This window comes from Enhydra lutris, unplaced genomic scaffold, assembly GCF_002288905.1.
Source record: "Enhydra lutris kenyoni isolate GAN:26980312 unplaced genomic scaffold, ASM228890v2 scaffoldscaffold27, whole genome shotgun sequence".
In the NCBI taxonomy this organism is placed as follows: Eukaryota; Metazoa; Chordata; class Mammalia; order Carnivora; family Mustelidae; genus Enhydra; species Enhydra lutris.
In genome coordinates this window covers 12,193,610-12,215,874 of record NW_019154111.1, presented here as the reverse complement: position 1 = coordinate 12,215,874, position 22,265 = coordinate 12,193,610, and the positions used below count along the sequence as shown (strand labels likewise).

Here is a 22,265-nt window from a genome sequence, read left to right as displayed (position 1 = left end):
TACTGTTGTCTTAATTAAAATGGGAAAACCTTTACTCTGTTGAGAGGACTGATTTAAATTTTGCTAAGTAATTACTTCAGTCCTTAAAAGGTGGTAGATAGTTAAAATAGGTAATCTTCTACTGTTAAAGGGAGTAATTTATATTTTGGTAAGTAACCATTTAAGTCCATAAAGGGTTTACATCCATCTGTGGTTTCTCATTTTCTTTAGGACAAATTCCAAACTCTTTAGGATGAAATACTTGTTGAAGCCTAATTTTTTGCCTGCCGGCGCTGGACCCAGAGGACTTGCAGTTTTTCCCAAAGGTTGTGCAGTCCTGCGCCTCGGGTTGCAAATGCCGTCCCCTCTGGTTGGAATGCTCTTTGTCTCTCTGGTAAATGTCTATTCATCATTCAAGACAACCCTCCCCCCCTCCCCTTAATTACTTCCTCCCCTGTGCGCCCCTCAAATTCTTGTACTTATTCATGCAGTATTTATTAGGGGCCTGCTTTGTGGCTGGCACTGTGGCGGGCTCTGGGGATACAAAAGGTGAATAATACTTGGGCTCGGCCTTTGAGGGCCTTAGATGTTAGGGGGAGGGGGCCAACCTGTCACAGAATGTTGCCAGGAAATTAAAGAGAAAATTTAAGCGGCGTCAGTTCTTGTCCGTCTTCCCCACCGGATGGTCAGCATCTTGTTCTGGGGCAGGGGTCATTTCTCATTCGTCTTTGTATCCCCGGCTCTTAGCGTTCCTTTCACGACCTTGTTCATCGGACACCAGAAGTGTACCCTGGATTGCGCCACACGTTTTGATGACAGCTCATAAGTGGTGGTTTCTCCTGTGTCTGGTTGGTGGCCCTTACCTCCCAGTGCAATGTTAGGTGCAGGGCGGCCTTGGGTGGGCTCAGCTGGACTGGCCTTTCGCGATTCATGCTTGCCTGCGCTCTGGGCTGCGGAATGGCCCGGGCTGGCGGGTGTGAGTGGAAGGAGAGGCCTGCAGCGCCCCCGCTGGAGGGAGCCGGCACTGCTTGGGCTGCCTGGCTCGCTTGCATCCCGCGCGCGCGTTCATCCGTTTAAGTTTATAGCCAGAAAATGAACGTAGACACTGTGATTCTCTCTACTTTTCTTTTCAAAGGCGTAATATATGCCTTTTAAAGGATTATAGATGAAGAAGAAAATTCCTTCCCTCTTTCCTGTACCGCTGGGGCCCTTGCATTGTGATTCAATCGTACATCTAAAAAAGGGGGAGTTTTAGTCTCATAATTGTGAATATCATTATTTCTGGCCCGATACGCGCGAGAGGGCTGCGGCGGGGCTCTGGCATGCGGGCCACGTAGTGCTGCTGCAAAGGAGACGTGCCTGGCGCCGTGGTCATGGCCGTGGTTGAGAGGGAGAATCCAGACTTTTCCCCGAGTTTTGCCCTTCTTGCTTCCTAGCCACTGTACCCTTAATCAGCCGATGAGATTGGTAGTAGCCCCAGCAGAGCTTATCGTTCCCTAGCCATTTGGCTGGACATAGGTCCCATAGTTAGGGACCTAAGAGGTGTTGGGCACTTGAGGACTGCTGCTTTGGACTGGGTACTCGCCTAGTTCAGAACCCATGCCTCGGGCGTGGTGCAGACTGAGAGCAGGTAACCACATTTGGCCGCTCTGAGCCCCTACACCTGAGGTCGAGTGGCCACCTCTGGGGTTGGGGGGGACTGTGGGTGGTGGTCTGTGGTTGGGGTGTGTGTTGGGATTTTGGGATCTGTGGTCTTTTCCTGCAGTGTTAACTCAGCAGAGGAGAATTTCTGCTGCAGAACCCAGAGCTCAGGGTTGGGGGGGGGGGCCTGTGAGGAAGCAGTAGGGTGCTGGCGGGGGTCGACAACTCTAAAGGTGCCCCCTAGAGGTGCTGCTGTGAGAAGGATGCTCCGTCCCTGCTGTGGCGGCCGGGCTGCGGGGAGGGGCCGCGGGGAGGGGCGGTGGCTGTGGCGGGAGGGGCACTGCGGCGCGGTGGGCGGGCCAGGGGCGGAGCGCGGGTGGGCTCTAAAAGTCGGTGCCCACTCGCTCGGCACTGCCGCGGCAACCAGCACATCTTGGTGCTTCCTCTGCGGCAGCCGCACCTCGCGCAGTGCCGCAGCGCACGCCCGGGTGGCTGCTCGCTGCTTGCCGCGGCCGCTGCCGCCCTCGCAGGCTGTAGGCTGTGCCCGGCTGCCGGCTGGCCTGCCCTGCTGCGGGAGCTGCGGCACGCGGTGCTCCAAACCCGTGTGCCGGGCGGCATGGGATAAGACGCGGCCATGGTACGCCGAGATCGCCTCCGCAGGTGGGTGCGTGCGGCAGGCGCGAGGGGGTGTGGCTGGCTCCAAGCCGCCGTCTGGGAGAGGGTGGGTGCAGGCTAGCTGGTGGGGACTCTGTGTGTCCGTGCCAGGGCTGCCGGACCGCGACTCCCGCAGTGGAGGGAAAACCCCCACCCGGGGTGTGGGGTGGAGGGGAGCACCTGCCTGCCCTCTGAGCCCTATCTGCTTACTTGGGAGGGGATGTCACTCTTGCACGCAGTAGAATATTGAGCTGGAGATCTCCCAGATTTGATATTTCTGTACCCTGGTATCGCTCTGATAAGACTTAGGATTTTTAGACCCCTGTGTCGCCATGGCGCAATTTAGGATTTTTAGACCCTGGTATCGTCCTAGCACACTTCAAGATTTCTAGATCGTGGCTTCACCCTGGCGCGACTTAGGATTTCTAGACCGCGGCGTTGCCCTAGTGCGATTTAAGATTTTTAGACCCCATCTTCGCCTCGGCACAGTTTGGGATTTTTAGACCCCGGCATCGCCCCGGCACGATTTAGGATTTCTAGATTTTGATACCGCTTAGATGCGATTTAGGATTTTAGACCCGGCATCGCTCAGGCGCGATTTAGAATTTCTAGACCCTGGTGACGCTTTGGTGTGATTTAAGATTTTTAGACCCCGGCATTTCCCTGGTGTGATTTTGGGTTTCTAGACCCCCGCTTGGCACGGTTTAGAATTTCGAGACCCTGGTATTGCTGTGGCGCAATTTAAGATTTGTAGACGCCGGTATCGCTGTGGCGCGATTTAGGATTTGAAGACCCTGGTATCGCTGTGGCGTGAGTTACTGCATAGGTGTGACTAGAACTTGCAGTACCATATCACCGAGGCGTAAGTATTTTTCAGATTTCGGTAATGAGACGCTAAGTGAGAATGATGATGTGATCAAACTATCATAATGTTACACGTGAATTGTTTGCATTGATTTACAGAGTAGTTCACAGCCTCACCCGATGCTGGAAGGTGGCAGGTTTGGTGGTATTAAATGTATTTTTTCCTCTTTACAAGATGAAGAAATCAAGGCTTGGAAGGGTTGATTAATTTCCAGAACGTTTGTTACTTGGGTTTGCTGAATTTATAGTCTTGACTTGTGGCTCGTCAAGTAATGGAGATTTTGGTCAAAAAATGATTAATCCCTTTCGGCTACTGACTACCAGATTGCTTCCCAACTAAAAATCCCCAAATGTCGTTAGGGACATTTTTACCGAGTAATTAAACTAGAAAACAGCTTCCTGAAAGGTTGCCTCTTTTCTTTAGTGAAGTGAAAGAGAAGGAAGGTATAGAGGGTGGGGGTGTCCAGGAGTGGAAAATGCACAGTCGTTGCCCACTCCACCCTCCAACCCCTCTCCATCCCCCCATCCCTCACCCTCCACTCCACCTTCCAATCCCCCTCCATCCCCTCCCCCCCCCCCCCCCCCGCCCCCCCTGCAGGGAGCCTCCTTCTGCCGGCTCCTCTCGTAGCCCCTCCCTGGCTCTCTGCTGAGTCATTGCAGATATTCCTCCGCTGGAACCCCTGAATGAATGAGAGGAAAGGCGGGGGTGGGGGGGGTTGGGGGAGGAGTGATGAAATGTGAATGTACAAATGTAGGAGCTGAAATACAGGACAGATGATAGCTAATGATATCCAAACCTGATACTTTTTGTCATCTCATTTTTCAAGTAGATATTGGGATGTAGCCTGCTACTATTGTGGGGTAAAAATGGTGATATGATGATGTTTGGGGGGCATTTTAGGGAATCATTTGTAATATTAACTTGAAAGATACAACCAAATCATTGGGTGTGTTTTCTGGACAGCTGCTTTGGAGGAAGGGGAAAAAAAAAAAAAAAAGACTGCCCTGGTGATGCCAAAAAAATAGGCAGTGCTGCTCAGAGTCTTTAAGGCGCTGGTGATTTGGCCCCTGTGGGACCACAGCCTTACTTTAGAGTTTAAAAAAAAAATTTTTTTTTTTTATTAGTTTGTGATGGATAGAGATTGTGGCCAGATCACAGGCAAGATGGTGGAAGGGTGTGTGCACACACACAGCCACTTCTGCCATGGCTGTAACAATTCATTTCCCTGATTTATGACTAGATTTTCATTTTAGAAGGTGTTTCCATTCTGGTTATTTTAGAGAACTTCCATTGTATTGATAATTCTTTCCCTGGTGACTATGGGACTATTAGCAGTCAATCTAGAAACAGAGGGAACTGTCTCTAATTCCTGTTGAGCACTCCTCATTGTGGATAGACTGACTTAGAAGTCCGGGGCATGAGAAGGGTGGGTATGCAAACCAGTGCTTTCCTTCCAAAGGCAAAAGCAATTTTCAGATGTTGGATATGAGCTCTGCTCATTTTTTTGAGGGGTTTGCAGCGTGGGGGGGGGTACCAGTCCTAACAAATTAAATAAATGGGAGCTACCTCAGAGTCTAAGAAAAGCAGAAATATAACCTGCTGCCCTGACCTCTCAAGAGATTAGATATTGTGGGTCATGACAAAGCTGCTTATGGTGAAATACACCGCGTACCTCGCTTCCTGCAGACTGTTCACCTGGAGCAGTTTCTCAGCACAGACCCAGGGAGTAGTACCAAGTGGGGCTTCGCTGGGGTCAGAGAGTTGATAAATACTAAAAAATAAAAAACGGCTCTGTTTAAGGACATGTGATGCTATTTTAAACATTAGTGGAAAACTACATATGTGTATCTATATATATTTAACATTTTACTTGAGGGGGGTGCTGGTGGGTGGGTGATAGAGCTTTTAGAATAAATAGGAAGGAAATCTTTCCTGGAGAAGCTTTGATAAAAGCCAACAAAAAGGTGCAGAGTACTTAACTTCCTTTTGCTTTACGTAAAAACCTCTTCAGGTTTTAGGAAAAGCACAGTGGGGGGGGGGGGGGGCCAAGGGATTAAAGTGGGAAGGAGAGGGGGAAGATGATGTATTAAAATAATATATTTTTTCCTTAAAATTAGAATGGTGAGCAGGTATGGTGACTGCATTGCAGGGAGAGGTGTGCTTACATTCTTGGTAAACTTTCTGCCATGGCATGGGACAGAAATTTCCCACCCCATCTTACCAATTTGGGGCTTGTCAAAGCATGTACAGCATCATCTGACTGCTTACCCCAGGTCTCTGATTGTCTTACAGGATGAGGGAGTGGTGGGTTCAGGTGGGGTTGTTGGCCGTGCCCCTGCTGGCGGCCTATCTGCATATCCCCCCTCCCCAGCTTTCTCCTGCTCTTCACTCGTGGAAGTCCTCGGGCAAATTTTTCACCTACAAGGGACTGCGCATCTTCTACCAAGGTAAGAAGAGGACTGTTGGAGCTCCCTGCGTGTATCATAGGTTCCGTGAGTCCCACTGAAGTACTCACTTTGTTTCTCTTGGTCTCGTTGCCACTCAAGGGAGGGAGGGGGGAAGAATCCCCCTTTTCTGTGTAGTGTGCTTGAAGGAATCGGTTAGTTCCCCTTAAAAACTCCATAGCAGGGAAAGTCAAAGGAAACTGTTAGGGGTAGCTGGGTGGGAGCAATGGAATTGAGATTCCGGTATCTGTAGAACTGACTTTTCAGTATAATTTTCTCTTCATAGCCTCATTTGTATTGATAGATAGATAGGTTTTCTCTTTTGAGCGCCCCTAGTGTTCAAGGGCTAGCCCTACTGCTCGTTCTGTTTCCCTCCATCCCTGATTTCATTTTATTGTTTTCTATAAAGTGTATTTGTTATATGCATAACTAAATGTGATTTTAAGCCTTATACCTTTGTATAGATTAACTTGTTAATGATAATTATTATAACTGCTACTTATCAAGTAATTACCATATGTTAGTCATTGAATTATGTATTCAACCTTTGTTATTACCTTTAAGATTAAATATCTTTACTTCAACAGTACTTGAAGATGGGTGCCGTTAACCCCATCTTATAGGTAAAGAAACTGAAACGAGACTGGAAAAGATATCTTTTGGGCGGGGGTCAAGAGCAATAACGAAAAATGTTTGTCATAAACCGTTTTTCATTATTGCTCCTGACCTCCTCTCATTTGCTATATTCAACTAAGTAAGTATTTACTTTTCTTTATATTGGTCATTTAGTTGTTTCTAGTTTTTTGATGTTTTAAATAGTTAATATTGAAGGGACATCTTCGTGTATATGTTTATTTGTTCCATATATTTTCAAACTACACTATTTGTCAATGGAATGATTTTATTTGCATGGATTCTCAAGAATAACGATATTTTAAAATTGGTTCCAATTAAATTATTTTTGCAAACCTTACCAAATCCCATGCCACTGCAGGATGTATGAATGCGCCACTTTTAATCTAATGCTACAAGCAAGGCATTTTACTCTTTAAATGTTTAGCTAATTTAAAATATATTTCTGCATTAAAAAATGTCCAAGTCTATACTGCTTAATCCTTTGCTTGTTAGAATTGTTAATAGTTTGAGCATTATGCTTTTGATACTGGATTGGCTCTTCCCTGGAAGAAATAAAGGTGCTGGACAAACAGGATAAACTAAGGTGTCCACTAGGTTGAGGAAGTGTTGCTATATTTTAGAAAATTTTTGCGAGGCCCTTAATGATAAGGTACAAAGAATCTGTAGTGTTTATGTTGTCATTGTATACATTTAACTTCGCAAGGTTACTTTTTACTGTGAAAAACAACTTACATATTGATAATACAGAAAAAAGGAAAAAATGGAGAAATACTTAAAAACAAATGGGTGAAATGAAGCAGACTGCCTTCCAGCATTTTCATATAAAGTGTGTTATTTACAAGTTTTTAAGATACAAAAGAAAATGATCCAGTGCCTATTTTTACCTAGAGCAGTAAGCTTCTGTTTTAAAAAGGAATTTGTTTTTATTTCATTAATTTAGTCAGGGTTTCTTGTCCTTTATACTAGCTTACTTAGAGTTTAATATTTTCAAGGTTATTTTTATAGGCAGTCAGCCTAACTGATTTCTTTCCTTCTTCCCAGACTCTGTGGGTGTGGTTGGAAGTCCTGAGATAGTTGTGCTTTTACATGGCTTTCCAACATCCAGCTATGATTGGTACAAGGTAATGAAATCAGATTTCTAGATCCTACTGTCTTTAAAAATCCAAAATCAAGGATTTTGTTTTCAGCACTGGAATGTTCTTCTGTATTTGAATTGCCTAATAAAATAGGATCAAGTGTAGAACTGTTTCTCATTTACTGTAAGGGAGTAAAAACTCTGGTGATCTGGGAAGGATCATTGCCAAGTTAAAAATGCTGGAGATTTCCCCTCAGTGGAGATTAGGAATAAATGAAGAGGATCATCTGTGGGCCTGTGGTACTTGGCACGAGATTTTCCCTTTATCAAAGTCTGTTTGCTAAGCCAAGATAGGAATGAAATTCCTGTGCTGTAGGCCGGAGGAGAGGAGGCGCAGGATCACAGAAGCCAGATCATCCCTTTCTTTCTTGTAGATTTGGGAAGGTCTGACCCTGAGGTTTCATCGAGTGATCGCGCTTGATTTCTTGGGCTTTGGCTTCAGTGACAAACCAGTAAGCAGCATCTGGATGGGACCGGTGTTGGGTGGGGGAGGGGGTGGATGAGGACAGCGGGTCCGGCTGGCAGAGGGCTCTGCACTCATGACTTCCTCCTGTATGTCTGGGCCGCCTTCTCCTTAGAGACCACATCACTACTCCATATTTGAGCAGGCCAGCATCGTGGAGGCACTTCTGCGGCACCTGGGGCTCCAGAACCGCAGGATCAACCTTCTGTCTCATGATTATGGAGACATCGTTGCTCAGGAGCTGCTCTATAGGTCAGTGAGGTCATAGACTTCTGCACCATTCACGGGTCTCATTGGCTTGAGATGCTGGGAGAAGTTTCGTTCTAACCCCTTTCCCTCTTGGGAGTTTGTCTTCAGCTGCTGGATTGGTGTTCTGTCCACTCAGCTGTGTTTCCCTCACCTGTTCTAGGTTCAAGCAGAATCGATCCGGTCGGCTTACCATAAAGAGTCTCTGTCTGTCAAACGGAGGTAATTGCCGTGATGGTGGATGGAAATTGAGGTGTATTCGTGAAGGACCATAGGAAGATACCAGCTCGATGTCTAAATGGGAGTCTGATGAGACTGCAGGCAGACACAATTAAACCAGAGGCCCTTGACCTTTTTGTGCCGTGAACTTCTTAGGTGGCCTAATGAGATTTATTTCCCCCTTCTCAAAATAACGTTTTTAAATACAGAAAATAAAATGAATAGGATTATAAAGGAAATGGATCGTATCAACATACAGTTCATAAAAAGCCGTGTTACAGAGCTAAGGGCTTCTTTGTAAAAGCATCGCTTAGCAAGGTCGACGGGGCGGTCCAGCGAGCACCGCGCTCGGGAGGGAGGTGGGCCGGTGACGTTCGGCACTATCTGCAGCAGCCGCGCTGGATCAGCAAACAGTCGTGATGAGGCCGCAGGGGCTTCTGATACTCCTGTGGTTTGCTGCAGAAACTTAATTGGTGGCAGTGCCAGGTTTTAGGTAGAAATTAGTGAGCCTCTGATTAGACCTTTAGGAGGGATTTCTTTTTCTTTGTGTGCCATGGCGCATAGCGTATAAATCCATGAATAATGCACATGTCTCCTGAATACCGTAAGGGCAGATTGGGGCAGGAGTCTCTCCCTTTATCAGCAATGCTCAGGGCCTTCTCCCATTGACTCCAGAGAAAAATGGAAAAGGAAAAACTCTCGTTTCTCCCCCCACCTCCCCATCCTGCCCAGGGACCTGCAGTCCCTGAAAAAAAATCGGTGGTTTCTTTTGCAGCCCAAACCATTAACAATACTGGGTGCTCTGAGGAATGGTTAGAAAGGCCAGGGGGAGTTAAGGTTTAGTCATCAGCATTATGGACGGGCACGGACATTATCTTTCCCGTTTCTCTACTCTGATAGCGGGGAAAGTAGTCACAGTGGGACAGAATTTGACCTATTAAACAGAATTCCTTGGAGAAGTAATTAGATGACAGAACTAAGTTTTACTGGTAATCCTGTTTCTGGCAGTGATGACCCCAAAGGTGACAGGAAATAGGGAGGATAGTCTCCAGTAATGGACCCATGTTTGGCCTAAGGTTGTTGGTAAATGACTAACATTAAGTCTCTTTTTCTCCTACAGGTATATTTCCTGAGACTCACCGTCCTCTCCTTCTCCAAAAGGTTGGCTACTCCAGTCACAAAATCTTTAGTTTTTAAGATTTATACCAACATAAATAATGCTAGGACCTACATAAGGGCCATACCTGCTGTAATGGGCCAGAGTGAAAATGCTCTCTTCAGGAATTTACATTAATAAAGGTAGTTTTTTCCTTCTTAGGCTGATAAAACCTAAGCGGCCTCTAGGTAAAGCCTCATTTCTGAGAGTAAGAAATCAACAGATACTTAGAGAAATACAGCTGTCTAGAGATCCGTGTCATTAGCACGGTGGCTGAACAGATCAGACCCTAAAGTTGAATACATCAGTTAGAAGGCTTAGGGATTTAGTGTAGAAATGTAATCTTAAAGGGAATTACAAATAGGTTTTGTCTTTGTGAGAGAATGTGTAGGCAAAACAAACAAAACCAATAAATAAAAAACAAAAAGGCCAATAAACAAACATTTCAGTAGCGGGACATTTGACTAAAGTCCTTTTTTAGTTCCTAATATAAAACTTTTGTTCTGGTTAGTGGTTTTCTTTCTCTAACATCTTTACTTCTTCACGTACAGCTTCTCAAAGATGGAGGCATGTTATCACCCATTCTCACTCGATTGATGAACTTCTTTGTGTTCTCCCGAGGGTAAGTCATTGTCAGAGATTGATTCGCTATAGCCTGGGAACAGTGTAGTGAAAAGTTGCCATTAAAATTCTGGGCCAAATCCTAGGGTTTGATACTTTAAAACAAAGATGTTGGCCACTTGCCAGGGAAGTAGTAGAAGGAATTCATAAATCAGTTAAGGGTCAGACTGTATGACCTGTGAGGTTCCAGTCATATTTGACATTCTGGATTCTTCTCACATGTGTCTTCCTGCTCTCTCGGGCTCTTTCAGTCTCACCCCAGTCTTCGGGCCGTACACCCGCCCCTCTGAGAGTGAGCTGTGGGACATGTGGGCAGGGATTCGCAACAACGACGGGAACTTAGTAATCGACAGGTAAGAATAACACTTCGCTTTGGTTTCCAGGGAAGCTCTTTTTTGGGAGGAAGTGGGGAAAGGTGGAGTATTGCTTGTTTTGTTCCTTGCTGGCTTATTCCCTCTCTCTGACCTGTGAGGCAAACCAAGAAGTCACGCACTGTTCTAAGAAGAAAGAAATTGAAAATAGCAAGTGAGCCATCCGCGTAAGCCATGTGGCACACAACGTTTAGATAAACAGCTTTAAATTCTAATGCTCATTCAGTTTCTAACTGGCCGATGGACTTTGGCACATCCTACTTTGGGCTTTTTGTGAATATTAAATGCCTCAAGATGTCTAATCGTGGTCGTGAAAGGAGCCTAGTCACCTCTTAAAAATGCATGTCTCTTTCTTTTTCATGTCTTTTCCGTAGCAACAGGGACTAAGGAGGACAGCTCTCAGTCTTACACAAAGAATGCTCTCGACTTGGTCCAAATGAGAATGTAGCAGCTTTCGTTTTAGGATGCCTTTGCATTCCTGTAACACTAAAGATTTCTTGTTCTCCTCTTGCTGACTTGGCTGTCCTATAGTCTCTTACAGTACATCAACCAGAGGAAGAAGTTTAGAAGACGCTGGGTGGGAGCTCTTGCTTCTGTAACTATTCCCAGTGAGTAAATCTCTACCTTACATCTTGTTGGGACTGAGGGACCATAGGGCGAAAGTAATTGCCAGATTTAGCAAATAAAAATATGAGACACACAGCTAAATTTGAATTTCAGATAAACAACAAATACTTTTTTAGAATAAGTATGTGCTTTGCAATATTTTGACATATTTATACTTAAAAAAATCATTACTTAAATGAAATTCAAATTTAACTGGGCATCTTTTATTTAATCTGGCAGCCCTACTCTGCAAATCTGGACATGTGTTGTAGAGGGAAGTATCTGAAACAGAGCTGCCAGGGTAGCTGGGATCAGTGTCAGGAGTGGGAGCGGGACTGGCTGTCGCGTGGTGCAGTGGCCATGGCTGCCATGTTACGGGCTAAACTGCTGGGTGGGACAGAAAGCGGTTTATATGACTAATCGAGAGGCTGTAGGTGGTTTCTGCTCATTTGTCTCTTTAATCTTACAGATTTAAAAAGAAAAAAAAAATCAGTGCAGTGTTTCAGACATAGTAGTGCTCCAGAAATTAGTGGCTGATTTAAAATGTCAGTGGTCAGTTGTAACTGGAGAGAGACCTAAATGATGACAGTATCCTGGATTTATAGGAAGAGAATATGGAGAATGAGACTTAGTCCTTTGGGTTCAGGCACAGAGGAGCTGGAGGGGAGGGAATGAGTGTCTGTATATAGGAGAACTGTCCCAAATGGACTGTTGGCTTATTCCCAGAAGCTCCTTATAACCTTCTTCTTGAAAGAAGCTGGGTTTTCTAGCACAAATCAGTGGGACTACCTCAAACTAAGAAAGCTCTGTACAGCCAAAGAAACCATCAACAAATGGGAAAAATATTTGCAAACCATACATCTGATAAGGAGTTAATGTCCAAAATATAGGAAGAATTCATATACTCAATAGCAAAAAAACCCAAGCCAATTAAAAACTGGGCAAAGGCCATGAATAGATATTTACTGCAAAGAAGATACAGGAAAGGCCAACCAGGTACATGAAAAAAGTTCAACATCACTGACCCTTAGGGAAATGCAAATTAAAACCACAACGAGATATCACCTTACACCTGTTAGAATGGCTGTCCTCAAAAGACAAGAGATAAGTTTTGGTGTAGATGTGGAGAAAAGAGAACCCTTGGTACCCTGGTGGTGGGACTATAAATGGGTATGGCCGCAATGAAAAACAGTATGGAGGATTCTCAAAAAATTAAAAATAGAACAACCATATGATCCAGTGACTCCATTTCTGGGACTATATCCAAAGGAAGGGAAAACACTAACCTGAAAAGATGTCCGCACCCCCTTGTTCATAGCATTGTTTATGATAGCCAAGACATGGAAACAGCCTGGGTGTCCATCAGTCAATGAATGGATAAAAAAGCTGTGAGAGAGAGAGAGAGAGAGAGAGAGACACACACACACACACACACACACACACACACACACACGTTGCAATGGAATATTATTCAACCACAAAAAGGCAGTCTTTTGTGACAATATGGATTTGTGATGTGACAATATGGATGGACCCACAAGGCATTATGCTAAGTGAGATAAGTCAGAGAGAAAAACAAATACCATATGATCTCACTTCTGTGTGGGATCTAAAAAACCCCACCCAACTCAGAGGAAAAGAGATTAGATTTGTGGTTACCAGGGGTGGGGGGAGAGGGAAAGAAGAAGGTAGTCAAAATACATAGCCCTGTACTTACAGGTACTGGGGATGTGATGAACAACTAGACCACTACAGCTAACAAGTTGAGAGAGTAGATCCTAAGAGTTCTCAGCACAAGAATTTTTTTTCTTCCTGTTGGGTGGTAATCATTTCACAATATACATAAACCAAACCGTCATACTGTATACTTTAAACTTACATATAGTGATATATGGCAATTATTTCTAATAAGACTGGAAAAAATATTTTTTGAGGGTAGGAGAATAGATGTGAGAGCTTTAGTAATTCATTCCTTTTCTCTTTCCTAGTTCATTTTATCTATGGGCCATTGGATCCTGTAAATCCCTATCCAGAGTTTTTGGAGCTGTACAGGTGAGTCTCCCTCAGGGGTCTTTGCTTTGTTCCTCATGGTGACAGTGGTGAACAGGATAGCCACTGTTTCTGCCCTTGCTGGCTGTTCATCCAGGAAACATGTTATAAAAGGATGAATTGGGAAATCTTACTTTCTTACATTCAGAAATGTAAAGATATATGTTGTCTTGATTTACACAGCATGTTTTCACTGTCATGGTTACTACATATTCGTAGGTGTACAGGTAAGAAAAAGCTATCATGTGAACCAAGGAGTGGAAGTAGATCTATTTTAAGAAGTGTTTGCTTTAGTCTGATCATAAAGCTAACTCCTCCACCTCAGCTCAGCAGACCACAAGGAGAGATTGAGAAGAGTGCACTGTGGAAAAGTGCCTTCTCATCGGTTGTTAGTTTCTCTAGGTACTTACTCAGAAGGTGTTGGAATACGAAATCTTGACTGTGTCACATAAGACCATCCCATACCTTCACGTGGCCTAGCAGAAACAACCCAGTAGTAAATAGTGTGCATTTAATTTTAAGCAAAATGCCCTCCCCTCATCTCCTCCCAGGGTTAAGGAAGGTCTGTTATCTTTATTTGGACAGTGAGTTGCTGAGTGGCCCACTTGTTTAATGCCTCATGCTTCTCTAAGGAGCTGGAAGGTCCTCCTGCTTGGGCAGGTGTTGCAAAGTGTTAATGCTCAGTTTGTTGTCTGTTGGATTATGAACATTTAAGAACGAGTCTGTTTATGTCATAAATAGAATTGGCAAATTTATCTGCCTAAGATACAGTTCCAAAGTAGAAGGTGAATAAGCTCTTTGTTGGTTCCTTCCAGTGTGGTATGTCCGCAAGGGCCTTTACCGGGGCTGCCCACTGGCTTGCATCCGTCCCCTCCCTCCAGCCTCAAGTTCACCTCCATGCTGTTCTCTTCCACTAGGAAAACGCTGCCGCGGTCCACAGTGTCGATTCTGGATGACCACATTAGCCACTATCCACAGCTAGAGGATCCCATGGGCTTCTTGAATGCATATATGGGCTTCATCAACTCCTTCTGAGCTGGAAAGAGTAGCTTCCCTGTATTACCCCCACCCCCAACCCACTCCCTTATCTGTTGTGTATTCTACTTAGGAAGAAATGCCCAAAAGAGGTCTTGGCCACCAAACACTATTCTCTCACAAAAGTCCACCTGATGCACATTGGTGATCAGCATATAGTCAAAAGCCCACAGAAGCTCCGGCTAAGGATGGCCCTAACAGTCCACCTCCTGTTCTTTTCACATCTGAGCGAGTGTATGGACTTGCCTTTGCACTATTAGGAATTTCTTCAAAGTCTTTTTAACACTTCCGTGGACTTTTCTGAAATATCTAGAAATGCTCATTTCGGGCCCATCCTTGACCAGAGTCCTATGGTAAAGACAGAGGAGAGGGTGTCTCCTAACTTGTCCTTGAACGGTTTTAAGGGCACATGCGTTCTTAAGTTCTCTCAGCAACACAGCTTCAAATGAGAGTGAGTCTCCCTTGTCATAACTTGGGATTTCGTTTCATCGGCTGCTTTTAATAATAGACATTTTGTTTGAAATAGGGTTTGGTTTGAATAACGCAGTATTCTAAGTATACTTTAAGACTACGATTTACCTACATGTATTATATGTATTTTCTAAGGATACTAAACCAGCAGATACTCTGGCAGAGGAGTGAACCTTATTAAATAGGTTTAATTTCTGAATACATTGAAGTAAATCCAGACTATTTACAGAAGTTCCTAAAATCACAGGATACTAAGGACCAGTAGCATCTGTGCCAGAGATGTACTGTTATTAGCTAATTCTGACAGCGAATAACAGTCTGACTTTTCATACCTCAGTGCTTTGAGGCATGTCCCTCCTGAGCTGGAGGGGAGGGGATCGTTGTATAGTCCAGGTTACCGAACCGAACATACAGAGATTCCTTTTCTGATGACTGCTTAACTTAACTTCTCATTGGTTGTCTCAGAGAGACTTCCTCTTGTAGCTCAGTAATTCCTGTACTTTCCACACAGGAAAGTTCCAGAAACTTTAAGAACAAATTCTGAAAGACCTATGAGCAAATGGTGCTGAAATTTTTTTTAAGCCACAGCTTCACTGTCTTAGTCGAAACAGGAGAATTAAGTGATTATATTTTAGATTTTTTTTTTATTAGCAACTTCAAGTATAACAACTGAAACTGGAATAAGTGTTTATTTTCTATTAATAAAAATGAATTTTGACAAAAGTGGACTCTCGCTTCCCCTCCCCCGCCACCCCTCTGGGATAAAAGCTTTCCAACATTGTCAGGAGCTTTCAGACGCACATTAAATTAAAGAATATAATGAGGTTTAAGCAGCTGGGGTACAGGATAGTATTTGATTTGCAAGATCACCCAAAGCTGTACTGTCAAACCAAAGTTGACCAAGTATAATTTAAAAAAAAAAAAGAAAAATTTACATGCACGAGGACAGATATTTGCTTGATCTGCTGGCTCAGGGCCAAGTATTTAATTTGCTTCTCCAAAGCCATTAATCTTTAAAAGTATGATTCTGGGAAATTCATGCCACTAGCCTAAAAGCCCACTGACAATGAAGTGTGCATCGACGTCATCTTGTCCAGTAAAAATTTATCCAACAGAAGCTAAGATAACATCTACAGGTGTTCCCTCTTTGCTTCTGACAGTCACCTGCATGGTCACTCCATCCGCTAAGGCCAGCCTGGACCTCACCAATAAGTCATAGCCACCTCTGTACACACCTGAGAGAGAAAAGCAAGGAAGACTAGGTTAGAGCTCAAAACAAGCTCTGAATAATGAAATACGTCATGCTCTGCCTGCATTTCCTTTCTATTATTTTAGTTTAGCTTTTCTAGAGATCTGTGTTTATGGTGAGAACCGAATCCTGTGTACAAAATGTTAGTCTTTTGTATTCTCATGGTACCAGGCACATAGAAGGTATTCAGTAGTACTGGTCTGGAGTACTCAGAGGCGGGAAATGGTGGCATTGGTATGTGGGAGTGATTCAAGGGTCTCAGGCCAAACTCACCTCTTCCGAGAACAGCCTAAGGATAGCCTGCGAATAACTGAGCAGCTAAAACAAACTACTCACACTGACAGGGCTGTAAATTACAACCCCTGTGACGCCTGTGCACACACATTCCTATTTTGCAACCATACAAAGGGGGAATCTGATGGAAGTTTCTTACCTGCCAGATAGAGGGAATGGGAATTCTTGTTCTCAGGTACTTTGTCCGACCTCTCACACGGCTGCATGCCCAGAAATGTGATGATGTTGTTGACAGCTTCTGTGTTGAGGGGACAGATGCAACAGTATCAGGAAAGTTCAGCCTAGGGGTCTGCCTCTGTCCCAGCAGCTGCTGAGGAGGGAAGCCGCCAGACTAGAACCCGGCTGACTCAGATAATGAAGACAGGATCCTGGCCTTTTTAGCAAAATGGTTTATGAAATATTTAAAGAAAAGAGATAACTCTGGAATCATAAATACGTCCATTAGGTTTCATCCTGCAATACACAGATGGCAAAACTGTTCTCACCTTCGAGAGTTTTGGTAGAACTGAGGGCGAAGGTCTCCTCTTTCTCAAAGGTGTCTCCCACCTCTTCCCAGGCGGCAGCAAAATTAGGCTTCAGTACTTTCTGAATGTGGTCAGACACAGCCACTTCGAGATCTTCCAGCTGGTGGGTAACAAGCGGAGCTCAGTAAAGGAAAGTCCTTCAGGACACCATGAGGACAGAAGGGACTGATCAGAACGGTTTTATCATTTGATATTCGCTCCTTTGCAGGAGCCTAGGAAAACTTGACCACCCAAGTAGTTTAAATTCTGGGGTCTAGATAAATCTAATGATGTAGGCCTTAGCAAAGGAAAGCAGAAAACAGGACATCTGGCGAGAGCTATATTCAGATCAACACGTGTAACCCTGGGGTATAAAGTGGTCTTGCCGCCACACCTAACCTTCGTGTTCAAGGCCACGCTGGTCTTCTGAACGTCACCTTCACTAACAGCCTGATCCCTGTTAAACTTTTCCCTATATTCTGTGAAGGCTTCTCAGTCCGTGATGTGGCTACATTAGAAGTAAACTAAACGCTGCTAAACAAAACCAGAAAAAACCCAATACTTGAAATAAAACTCATTGATTTCCATGAAAATCATGTAATTGTTTCATCTCTTAATTATCCCCATTATAAAGACATCAGAGCGTGAGTTCTGTTTTACTCAGTCATTAAGTGGTACATCCCAGTTCTCTTTGGCATGACACACTCCTCTTAGAGAGGAGGCTCTGTCCAGGTCCTCCTCAGCTGTGGTTGGTGGGAGAACACCAAAGCCCCCTCCGTGCATGTCCCATGTCGCCAGCAGCATGTTCCCTGCAGGCAGCAGCTACTCGGTGGAGCAAGGGTGTCAGAGGCAGTGTCTGGGGCAGTGGGGGGACGACTCACCACATACTCATCATCATAGCCCTCCTCGGCCGGAACCCCGGTGTCAGGGTCGCAGTCCCGGACTGTGAACTTCATGGTGCAGCTAAAGGTGGCTGTAACTGGGCGAGAAAGAGCAGGCGAGCTTGGGTGAGGGCCAGTGCGGGCACAAAGCCTCCCTCGAGAGTGCAGCGTCCCGGCTGCCCATGGCGGGCGCAGCCTTGCCTCCTAGGGTAGTAGCTCCCAGAGCAGCCTACAGGCTGGCCAGCGAGGCAGCCGCACAAAATGATTGTAAAATCCATCCCCCACCATGGGTTAGAATAGCACAGAAAAGACAACATGGGCAACACTGTTTCCATATTTGCATAAAGCAAGAGCCCAGGAGAGACCTTTGGGGGCTTTCTGCCATGCCTGTCGAGTCTGCGTATTGAAAAATGTAAGAACCATTCCTTTTAGGAGATGACAAAGGAAAAAGAAAAACACACAGGTCATTAAATTAACACTAAGTACGTCAAGAATCTCAGTATCAATATTTTATCTTTAGACTGTGGACTGACAGCGGGTCCACAGGCCAGGCCACCAGAATGACTGCGCTGTATGTCAGCTTTCAACCTGCAGTGAGAAGGTCAGTAGTGAGGTTCTGGCATTGGTAGAGTCCGTGTCTTAGAATGGAAAAACAAGTGAGCCTTATTGTTTGGGGATGAATGGTAGAATAAGAAAGAAATGGAGATCGGGGATACATTTTTGGAAAGGGAAGTCTTCGTGAAGAAGAAATTTTCTGAACGGATGGAAGGAAGGCATTTATTAAGTCTGGATGTTTTAGAAAAGGCATTTAGGGTCAGGCACAAAACATACTAGACACTGGGGAGTAAGAGAGTTATCTGGGGAATAGGAAGGACAGGAAAGAACAGATTCCGATGTAAAGACCATATATGACATGCTGGGTAGTGGGACTTCCATCTGCTCAGTCTCAAGTCTAAGCTCCCTCCTCCCTCCCTCCCTCCCTCCTTCCAGTCAAGTATGTGGTAAATGTCAGTACATGTTGACATCAGACATGTACACATTAGATCTAATGTGTCAGATCCTTGGATAAAAAGATGACTGAGACATGACTTCTGTCTCAGCAGACTGTCTAGGAGTTAAATAGGTGTGTGTGTGTGTGAGTGTGTGTGTGTGTGTGTGTATGTGTGTATGTGTGGGGGGGGATATCTGCCTGTACTTGTGACACTACAACTCCATGCCATAGATTCTGTAAGTTGTAATAGAGGGCCGTGAGGGAGTATAGGATTAACAGCTGGGGGAAATCGACATATTTGAAAGAATGTAACAGCTTAACAGGATCTCAAAGGATGCAAAAGAGATTCAGCAAGCAGTGGAAGGTACACACAAAAAAGGGAAATCCACCAGAAGGGCCATGGGGTAAGTGGAAATGAGAAGAGACGCTAAGGCATGGGTGCTGAAGCGAATTTGTGCTGAAGCAAATTTGTTTAGGAACAAATTTGAATACCTTGTATTTCAAATGAAGGAGACCAGGTATTTTCCAACAGGCCCTGGTTTGCTGAGGCGGTCAAGAGATTGGAATATTAGAAATCACTAAAGCCACCCGTGGGAATCATATACAGAACAGGTATGAGTTTGGAGAGCAAACGAATTTAATAGAATACCTGGAAAACAGATGACGGTAGTGGGTTGTGCCATGTAGGACAGAATGTACCTGTTAAGACTAGAGAATCTTATTTCAGTGCAACAGGGTGTTGGTCAAAGAATGATCGTGGTTAAATTAGTGTAGGGTTTTCTGCAGGAAAGAAAGGGAAGAAGGAAGAAAGAAGTGGAAATTAACAGACCTAAAATGGGTCAGTTGAAGTATTTAGACAAAGGAGATAACAGGATTATGGCAGGGACAAAGGTCATGATCAAGTAAGAATGAGGAGCAGGACAGACATTGGGTAATGCAAGAGTATGTGAATCCCAGTTTGGTTCTGAATAAGCAGGGAGGCTACAGGCAAATGGGCAAGAGGAATAGGAGACAACTGGGAACAGGGATAGACCATAACCTGGGGCAAACTGGTTGAATTTTAGGTATAAGTAAGGACCTAAGACACTTAATGTGTAAGTAAGTGACACAGAAACAGATTAAGGAAGGAACAGAAATAGTATTAGAATGTTTCTGAAACATTTGTGACAAATTTTTAAGTAAATGGTTTGGCTGATAGGAGGAGAGGTTACAGGGCATCTAAGGTGAACTCCAGCAAAACCATTGGTACCAATCTATTGATGTTGCCAGAAAGGATGGCTAACACTGGGTGATGAGCGAGGGGGTGAGGGGGCCCTTTCATGGCAAGAGAACAATATTGAATCCATTGCCGTAACAAAGATGAGAACTTCACGAATGAAGCCAGGCAAACAACCAGAGGGAGTAAGGGCAGAATGCCCTGGAGAGCTACATTAAAATTCCTTTCAGAAAAGAGGCTTGTCTTAAGAGGACTGACTGAAATGAGAGGTAGCTACTGAGCAGACCTGTGTGAAAGAACACAAATTAGAGAAAAGACAGACATTGGAAACGAAGTCAGGAGAGAGACGTGGGGGTCAGGCCGGGCGCAGGACACGCAGCAGGAGTTTGCCAGGTGTCAGCCACTGGAGGGGAGACTGATTAAATAAGACATGCGGCTATGAGAACATTCCAGAAAGCTTTGTTGAAATAATTTAAAGGCTATGGCCAGTGGGGCCGAAATTAGAAAGGGGTAGAAGGGCTAGATGTAAAACGCCAACTACAGCGGTCCCTGCAGGTCCAGACTGCACCGAACAGGAACGGCTGCCGTACACAGCGCGTGGGAAGACTGACGCGACTCGAGGAGTGAGTGCCAAACCCGAGGAGCAAATACCCACCAGGAAAGAGTGCTGAATCCCCGGGAATGTTCTGCACATGGCTGGAGGGCTGCTGAAAGAGAAGGTTTTCTCTAGGACAAATGTAGGGGAAAAGGAGGAAAGGTACAGAAAAAGCAGCATTAAGTTGCCCTCAGATGGGAAGGGGTCACTAAGGAATGACGTAACGGCTGCCAGGGTGGGACGTCATTCCTGGGCCGTAAGTCGTGACGCAGTATGAAGGAGAGACTGGAAGCAGAGAAAAGGAAACAACAGTAGTGGAAGACCCACAAGGCAGAACAGGTGAGGGATGAAGAAGGTCTAGGATGGGGCATCCTGTGAGAGCTTGAAACAGGTCACTGGTTACATTTTGGGTGTTGTGTGTAGAAGTATTAAAAAGTGTGAGGAGCAAGGACTTCAGTCAGAGGCATGAGTGGACCAGCTCTTGGGGCCCCCATTTGGAGGGGAATTGGGAGTTGAAGGACTTGGGTGATAGGGAAGTTAATGAAAAGCTATCGCTGGTGACTTTTTAGAGATCCTGGTCTTGACTTAGTAGTGTGCACGGAGGTGGTCTGTCCGGAGAAGAGCTTACTGTGCCATGGGGAACGGCTGAAGAGGATGAGGGAGCACATCTGAAGAGAAGTGTCTGGCACCCATGCCTTCTGTCAAAGAGGGGGCAAGTAAAGGAGGGCTGGGTGAGGTGTCACATCTTCGTGAAGTGCCGTTAAAGTTGGTTGCTCTTTGAAGCTACCTGCCATGTGAGGCTTGACTAAAAGTGACAGTTCCTGGGCAGACCTGTATGAAAATAGCATGGAGGAGAAGAGAGAGAAGCTGGAGGCCAGAAGCCAAGAAGGGAGGGCACTTAAGGTGTGGAGTGAACTAGAATGTGCGAGGAGGGAAGGACACAAACGATCGGTCAGGACGAGGGCGCTGGGAGGCGGCAGAGCTGACAGTAAGCAGAGAGCTGTGAGCAAAGCTAGATTACAACCAAAGGAGAGTGTGTGTGGAGAGGAAGTGGCTGATAAGAAGTGGTGTCACGAAGGAGTGCCATGTGGGACTCTCCCTCGAAGCCACAGTGTGACCAACAGAGTGAAAGGTTAAAGAGCCTAGGGTGGATGGATGTCAGCCACGGCGAGGGGCAGGAGTCCTGTGAAAGTTGGGGTTGAACGGAGGGGCCAAGTGCACGTGGCAGATCAGGGACAGAACAAGGAGGAGGAACGAGGCAACAGCCAAACCCATGAGAGGTGATACCAAGAAGGGAGCCAACCAGACAAGCAGCTCTGTAGGTAACGGAGGTGCTCATTTGGGGTCAACCCGGGCAAAAAGTGGGAGAGCTTGCAGAAGAGGTGGGGGCACCTGAAGATCAGCAGGTTTGGGGAGGAAGGCCATGGTGCCATGCCTGGGGCAAAGACGACGATCACATGAGAAAGGAGAGAGGTGGAGACTGCATCAAGGGAGGGCTGTGGGAAGAGCAGTGGGGAGCAGGGGGAGTGGCAGGGACAGAGAAGGTGAAGAATAGAGTTCCCCAGAATGGGAAATCCCATAAGATCTTGTAATGGGTCTGTCTGGTTGGTTAAATGTTGGGTCTTAAAGCCAAACTAAAAGCAGTATGTAGGATGACAGAAGAACAGGGCCTGAAGAGGAGTAGGCTGTTCTAGTGAGGAGGACTGGAAGGACAAGGATGAAGATGCCCCTGGTACAAAGCAAGGACAGCACGTGGACCCCGGATCGCTGTGTGAGTAGTGTGTCTGCAGCAGAGAGGACAAGTATTAGGCGATGAGTGGCTGGAGGTCGTGGTGGGAACCCAACTTGAGTAGAACTTTATTACTTCTCTGTACAGGTGGTAGATGAAATTATACTGTGTGGAATAAAGACATGTCAGGGCAAGCAACCAAAGGGAGATACAGAT

General features: G+C 45.3%; 2 protein-coding genes across 5 annotated transcripts in view; one reads left to right on the top strand and one right to left on the bottom strand.

Annotated features, from left to right (window-relative positions):
* The first annotated feature begins 2,055 nt into the window (after positions 1 to 2,055).
* On the top strand, positions 2,056 to 15,308 carry LOC111151866. Of its 2 annotated transcripts, none has more exons than XM_022510094.1 (12): positions 2,056 to 2,280; positions 5,432 to 5,586; positions 7,261 to 7,340; positions 7,729 to 7,806; positions 7,933 to 8,069; positions 8,227 to 8,285; positions 9,403 to 9,443; positions 9,990 to 10,060; positions 10,311 to 10,412; positions 10,962 to 11,038; positions 13,025 to 13,088; positions 14,003 to 15,308. In XM_022510094.1, the coding sequence occupies exons 1-12, from the start codon at positions 2,255 to 2,257 to the stop codon at positions 14,118 to 14,120; spliced, it is 1,008 nt and encodes a 335-aa protein (XP_022365802.1). In that variant the 5' UTR covers positions 2,056 to 2,254; the 3' UTR covers positions 14,121 to 15,308. The 2 variants fall into 2 exon arrangements, with proteins under 2 accessions (XP_022365802.1, XP_022365803.1); XM_022510095.1 differs by having other exon boundaries at positions 2,193 to 2,280; positions 5,432 to 5,544.
* LOC111151864 (coatomer protein complex subunit gamma 2) overlaps positions 15,304 to 22,265 on the bottom strand; it is a 115,812-nt gene continuing 108,850 nt past the window's right edge. For all 3 annotated transcript variants that reach the window (XM_022510092.1, XM_022510091.1, XM_022510093.1), the window contains 4 exons: positions 17,519 to 17,616; positions 16,620 to 16,758; positions 16,274 to 16,372; positions 15,304 to 15,826 (listed from right to left, as the gene is read on the bottom strand). In XM_022510092.1, the coding sequence (XP_022365800.1) occupies positions 15,696 to 15,826; positions 16,274 to 16,372; positions 16,620 to 16,758; positions 17,519 to 17,616 (467 nt within the window). In that variant the 3' untranslated portion in view covers positions 15,304 to 15,695. The remainder of the gene's footprint in view (positions 15,827 to 16,273; positions 16,373 to 16,619; positions 16,759 to 17,518; positions 17,617 to 22,265) is intronic.